This window comes from Miscanthus floridulus, chromosome 1, assembly GCF_019320115.1.
Source record: "Miscanthus floridulus cultivar M001 chromosome 1, ASM1932011v1, whole genome shotgun sequence".
In the NCBI taxonomy this organism is placed as follows: Eukaryota; Viridiplantae; Streptophyta; class Magnoliopsida; order Poales; family Poaceae; genus Miscanthus; species Miscanthus floridulus.
Window position 1 is genome coordinate 52,892,743 of NC_089580.1, and position 6,647 is coordinate 52,899,389.

At 45.1% G+C, this 6,647-nt stretch overlaps 1 protein-coding gene across 1 annotated transcript; it reads right to left on the reverse strand.

The window, feature by feature from the left end:
* Positions 1-567: 567 nt before the first annotated feature.
* LOC136483818 (GDSL esterase/lipase At5g37690-like) lies at positions 568-5,742 on the reverse strand. The gene is made up of 6 exons (XM_066480984.1): positions 5,455-5,742; positions 5,232-5,362; positions 4,874-5,140; positions 4,546-4,795; positions 4,363-4,452; positions 568-861 (listed from the first exon to the last, which is right to left on the reverse strand). Exons 1-6 carry the CDS (start codon positions 5,696-5,698, stop codon positions 731-733), a joined length of 1,113 nt encoding a protein of 370 aa, XP_066337081.1. The 5' UTR covers positions 5,699-5,742; the 3' UTR covers positions 568-730.
* Positions 5,743-6,647: the final 905 nt, after the last annotated feature.

Below are 6,647 nucleotides of genomic sequence, written 5' to 3' on the forward strand. Positions count from 1 at the left end.
TCAAGCAATCAAACATTCAAACAATTTAAACTAAATGCATATGGTGGATTTTGATGCAAGGTTTTTGGGAAAATATTTTCTTTTAAAAGTGGTTTGGCAGAGAATAAATAGTCAGGGTTTTAATTTGTTGTAAAATTCTAAAAAGTTCAAATTCTTAGTGGATTTTTAACATGATGCACACCATGGGCACCGCCCTGCACATGCCGCCCTCCTCGACGTAGATCCGGCCGAGGGGCGCCAGATCCGCGCTCGCCGGTGCGGAGAACCGGCCGGCAGAGGGGAGCTCCTCTGGGGGGAGAGAGAGAGAGGGGGGGGGGAGGAGAAAAGGCCCAGCCACCGTCATCCTTGGCGTCGAGCTCCGGCGGCAGCCAGGCAGTGGTGGCGTGGGGGAGGGAGCTGGCGGTGGCGAAAGGGGCGCTGTCCGAGTCGCCCTCTTGGGAGCGACGCAGGGGCAGCTGCGTGGTCTTTTTTTATTCACATAAACATTATCACTCCCTAAAATGAACCAAACAGTACCTGGGTTCCAAAGAAAATCGTCATATATTTTGGTACTAGTCACCATTATTACCAATTTATTTAGTTGCATATATGTATGTACTATTATTAGGCACAGATTGGTAGACATTTGGCCTACCAGTCGTAGCTGTCTCTCACACGCATTATTCACGTTTGTTCTCAACCTAACAAGTTGGTTGAATATGACACGCTGGGTACCCTGTTGAGTCTTGACCTATGGAGCACTGAGCTGCCTCAAATTTACTGGAGCAACCAGCGGCGCAGACCCGTTAAAGGCGACCGCGATGAGCTTCTGCGTGGTGACCGTCGTGAGATGTGCGCCGTCCCAAAAGATGTGGTTCGTCCTGTTGCACTACCGGAGACTGTGTAGTTACCGAGTGCCCCGACAATTACCGAGTGTCAGAAGTCGGGGCACTCGGAAAACAATATTTACCGAGTGTCAACACTCGGAAAACAAAAACACCCGGTAGTAGACCGCTTTACCGAGTCCACACACTCGGTAACTTAAGACAATCGGTAAAACTACAAGTTTACCGAAGGGGCGCACTCGGTAAAACTAGACACTCGGTATTGAGGTCCACGTCACCTAGGATAGCAACCGTGCGCCGAACGGCGTCACGGCATGACATGTTTACCGAGTGTTATGAGCGTACACTCAGCAAAAATCACGGTAACAGCTCCGCCTGTAAAGCGCCCATAGCAAATAAAAAAAGACCGAAAATGTTTACCGAGTGTCACTGCACAACACTCGGTAAAAACTATCTTTTACCGAGTGTATTGGCGCAACACTCGGTAAAATTCAACCAAATTTCTTGTTTTTCTCTTCATTCTTTTTCCTCTATCCACATATGATATTTAGTACTCCATTCCAAAATATGGTGTTTATTTCGATTTATTTACTATATTTCACAAAATTTTCATTCTTTATGAAAATTAGGTACATATCGTGTAAATTTAATTGTAATAATTAAAATCGAACTCGATAAATCACGAGCTTGGAAGAATTAACATTGAAGCATACATCTATGTTATAGAAAAAATTTCATAACGTTTTGGAAGTATTTTTACATTCGTCGCTGCCGAACCGGTACATCTCCCAAAGAGACGCTAAACATTCACAATGACGAGTAGGATTTCTATTAAGAGTGAAATTCAACAATATGATTTGAACTTGGAATTTTTTAGATAGTAAATAGATGACATGAAATAGTTCATGTGAAAGTTTGGTGAATTTTAGGATTAAATTGGCATTTTTTCTTTTTTGTTTTGCATAAAATAATGGATACTTTTACCGAGTGTGACCTGAAACACTCGGTAAAGGTTAGCCACGGCCCACCTGTCTGCCACAGTGGGCTGCCATGCTTCTATTTACCGAGTGCCGTAGATCTGGGCACTCGGTAAACATGAGTTTACCGAGTGCCGTACATCTAGGCACTCGGTAAACAGAAGCATTCAACACAGCCGTTTCTCCCTCAAATCGTGCACAGACGCACACACACACACCGCACACGCCTCCCCACCACCGCGGCCGCCTCCTCCCCTCCACCACCGCCGCCACCGGGCGGTCCCCCACAGCCGCCGCCACCGGAGAGACGGAGAGAGAGAGAGACGGAGAGAGAGACAGCGGCACCGGCGCACCGGACGACGATCCCCTCCGCCGACGCCACCCCGTGCTCCCTCCTTCGCTCCCGTTCCCGCGAGGTGGGGTGGGGTGGGCCCCAGCAGCAACGGCAGCGGCGAGCACTCTCTCCCCTCCACCACCGCCGCCACCGGGCAGTCCCCCACAGCCGCCGCCACCGGGGGAGGGCGGTCACCCGCCGCCACCGCGGGACTGCCGCCGCCGCGGCCGCCTCCTCCCCTCCAAGCTCCGGACCTGCTCATCTGCTGACTGAAGCATTGCTCTCAAACGCTCGGTAATTTCCTTGCAATCGTACAATAGATCCCTTGCTTTTGATAAAACTTGGCCCATTGCTTTGATTCTATCCGAAGCACTCCGCACAACATCTTGGAACTCAATTAGCTTGGATGCCACATTGGGTACAGCCTGAAAACACATAATTAAAGCATCAGTCAAAAATTACCTGAAACAGCAACAACCGGCTTCCAATGCAAATGTCTACAGACAAGAAAACTTAAACGAGGAAGTTCATAGAACCCTAAGTTTCTTGTAGCCAATAAGGATAGTTTGTAAGTTAGCTCATATCACTCTGATATTTTTCAATAAATTTGATTCTTCCCATCATGAAACTACAAAGATATATTTGACTCAAGATTTTAATTGGTGATAAGTTTGATAATACAAAGTGCGAATTAGAGGGATAACGTATTTTCTAGTTATTCTACATATATGTTTTCTGAACCGAGCCATAGCTAGGTTGGTACTGTGGTACATACTACCTACGTCCTAAAAAGGATGCAATTATAGGGGGGTTTTCTAGAACAATGCAGGAGAGCTGCATGTCATTTCATTAAGCCAAGGGAGAAAGTACAAAGCAGGGCAGAGCATACTCCCCAAAACGCTCCATATTAAGAAAACCCGTATCTAAAGTTGACCAAGTTTATAGAAAATAGTGTCAATATTAATGACACCAAATAGGATACATGTTAGAACCCGTATCATGTTAGAACCTAGAAGAGAGTAGGATACATACATGTATAAGTTAGATTATTAGTAATATTGTTCAGACCTTGAAAGGCATCATGTTAGGTTCTACATGAGTACATAGGTGTTTGCCCAATTCATGTTCAGTCTACTCGACCATGTGTGACGATATCTTGCACATAGAGGAGACCTAAACAGCAACTAACTTGATATGTGTTATCTATTATATGCCTATATATTGATGTCACTGTTAACTGGTCTTTCGAAGGAATATTTGAATTTGGCATACTACCTTATGATTAATTGACAAATATGTTTATTTTCTTTTGCTCCCTCATTCCAGGGACCTTCTACAGCTGGATCGAACAACGATCAAGACTTGGACTTGTCTCCGTTTCTCGGTAGGGCTCCGACCATGTGACAGGACCATGTTTCACTTGTTTGTATGTTGAACTTAGAAGTGGGTTGAACTTTGTGGACTTTGGACATGTTGATGGTGTTTGTGGACTTTGCATTGTGCTTGTGACATTTATATGTTGGTTATAATGAGTGGATGTGACATTTGTGGACATATATGTGATATATATTGTCTATCTGTTCGTAACTGTGATATTCTGTTATAATTGTTGTTAATTGTGGCTGGATATGCACTGAAACAAACAAAAAAAATACTGTGGACAAGTTTTACCGAGTGTTACACTCGGTAATGGTCATGTTTACCGAGTGTTACACTCGGTAAAACAGAGAACAGAACCAAATTGGTTCTGATTCTGTTAATTTTGCCGAGTGGTGCCATTTTTTACCGAGTGCCACGACCCCACTCGGATATATGTGCCATTTTTTACCGAGTGGAACACTCGGTTAACGAGTTACATGTTTACCGAGTGTTACTGGTACACTCGGTAAACTATATTAGGGAAAAATATTTGCGGAATTGTTTTAATCATGAAAATGGTTATCTGTTTACCGAGTGCTATGTCTAACACTCGGTAAACGACGCCGTTAACGGCGAGCTTGGGACTGACGACCGTCACGTCGTAGTTGTTTACCGAGTGCCGGCGTAGCACTCGGTAAGATTTATTCTCCGAGTGCCCCGTTAGTTGACACTCGGTAAACTAACTTTACCGAGTCGTTGTTTACCGAGTCATGTTTACCGAGTGTGGCACTCGGTAAACAATTTACCGAGTGTTTCTCCATATTTGCCGAGTGTTTGTCACACTCGGTAATTAATCAGTGTCCCGTAGTGTTGGAGCAGAGTTGGCTCTCCGGGGTGCATATCAACATGGCATTGTTGTCCCCGAGAGCACAGCACGCCGCTTCCACTTCAGCAAAGCCTATCACCAAATAACAGGCGACGAAATAAGCACCGAATTGGATTATTATATAGCGAATGCATCATCGATCGGTTAATCGATGCATCTTCTTACCATTTGCTTGTGGTTCATTTATGTACTGCTCCAACGCAGCGTATTGGTCCAAGAAGGAGTACCGAAAGTCCGGGTGCCGCGTGCTCATTTCGCGTAGGAGATTCTGGACCGCGGTGTTGTACTGCATTGACAAAGAGTTGGCCTCTGCGTTGCATTCCTTGGTGACGCTTTCCTGCCGCAGCAACGGATAGCACCCAAGTGGCCCCGTACCCACAAAGAACAACTTGCGCATTCCCAGCTCGTACAGCCTCTGAAATTCGCCCAGTTTTTAATTTATTGAGCGAGAGAACTGCTGCACACGAAACAGTACAAGTTTAAGCGAGAGAACCTGCAGTTGCCGTTTCAAGGAATGCGCCAATGAGTCGATGAACTGTTGATCGGAGCCGGAACTTGTCAGGAGCTGCTGATGCTCATCAGTGGGGGTGGGGTCGTCTAAGGAGATGCGACTGGCTATGTCGTTGCCACCGACTCCAATGGCGAAGATCGATCCTTCCGTGTGGGTGGAGGCCTGAGCCTTGCCGAGCTGCTGCACCAGTCCTGCATGCACGATGGAGTAGTCACGCTTGATTTGTTCGTCGAAGCTGATGGTGAGGCCCTGCAAAATTGTGTCGATATACCGGGCTCAACGAAAAGCATTGGGGAGCTAGGTTTTGTCCGCAAGAAACTTCCCTTCAATCCAAGCTAACCTTGCTTGTAAGTTTCAAGACTCCTGCACCCCCGGAAGCAAAGTTGACGCCGTTGAGAAATATCGAGGAGTTTCCTGTGGTGTTGCCGATGGAGCGATATGCAGGAGGTGTGGCGACACTGACACTGCCAGCTGCAATGGTCGAAGCAATAAGAATAAACAAAAGGTTAACATTAAATAAATCATTGCTCTCGTTAATTATTCGTCTCAACAAACTTTCTAACCGATGAAGTCGGCCAAGTTTTGGCCGTTGCTGAACCTGCCGGTGGCCAGCTGCCCCGGGTAGTCGACGCCGTTGTGGGGGAAGTTCGCCCTGATCGGCGTCTCCAAGTAGTTGTTGTTGCCGACGTCCGACTGTGAGTCGCCGAACACGTACAGCGCCGGAACCTTGCCACCCTCCACAAATTCGGACAGGAAAGATAGGCAGAGAAGAAGACCACTCCAGATTTTCATTACATCCATTTTCATTAGGAATTTCAGGCAATGGATTGGAGCTAGTCAGCTAGAGGAGCTGCTTGTTTATTTCTGCCTGAGAGATCCGACGAAGGCGTTGGTATTTGTAGAGGAGTGGAGACACTGGCAAATCCAGAAACTGCATGTGTCTTGTCGTATTCACAATTTTCTCTATGTTCTTCATTATCGAACTACGTATAGTGTAAATGTCGAAGGCTAGCTAGAGTTGAAATTAAACTAGCTGCTACCCTGGTGGTAGTCCCATGAATGTAAGACTCCATCCAGCCATTCTATAATTTATGTACTACCTCCATCCCCAAAAGAATGCAATTCTAACACAGTGTCACGTTTTAATATCTTAAGTTTGACCAATTATAGATAAAAAAGTATCCATGTTTAGGATACCAACTAAATATCATTAGATTAATTACGAAATGTATTTTTATAATAAATTAATTTAAAGCCACAATTGTGAATATTATTCACTAGAAACTTGGTTAAACGTGAATCACTTTTCGTGGCACGCAACCTATAATTGTATTCTTTTCAGGACGGAGGTAGTACCTAATAATTTTCCATCACGAATGAGATCACGGATAAGCCTGGATTTCGTTACTTAAGCAACAAATTACATGTAATTACCGGTTTAAGATTCTGCCTCCAAGGTCATTAAGTGCCTTCACAAAACCGCCGCCAGCCCTTAGGGCTCAAGGCTTGGGCATTCGGTATTAACGAACCCATCGGTTCGGTACATCGGTTCCCACAGAAATTTGGTTTCTCGGAAAACAAGTACCGATCGGTTCCTCCAAAAATCGGTACCGAGGAAATTCGGTTTCGGTACTTACTGATGGGAGATACTGAACATATCACAGAGGAATGTAACAGTATGTTCAAAAGCCAATTTTGACATGATTTGATAGAGAATAATAATGACAAATACATACATATAAATTAAAAGTCCACA

Excerpts from the sequence above, each read along its gene's own strand:
- LOC136483818 (XM_066480984.1), bottom strand. The coding sequence starts at position 5,698 with ATGAAAATGGATGTAATGAAAATCTGGAGTGGTCTTCTTCTCTGCCTA. Across the intron at positions 5,363-5,454 it reads AAACTTGGCCGACTTCATCG|CTGGCAGTGTCAGTGTCGCC; the intron begins GTTAGAAAGTTT and ends CGACCATTGCAG. Across the intron at positions 5,141-5,231 it reads TCTTGAAACTTACAAGCAAG|GGCCTCACCATCAGCTTCGA; the intron begins GTTAGCTTGGAT and ends ACAATTTTGCAG.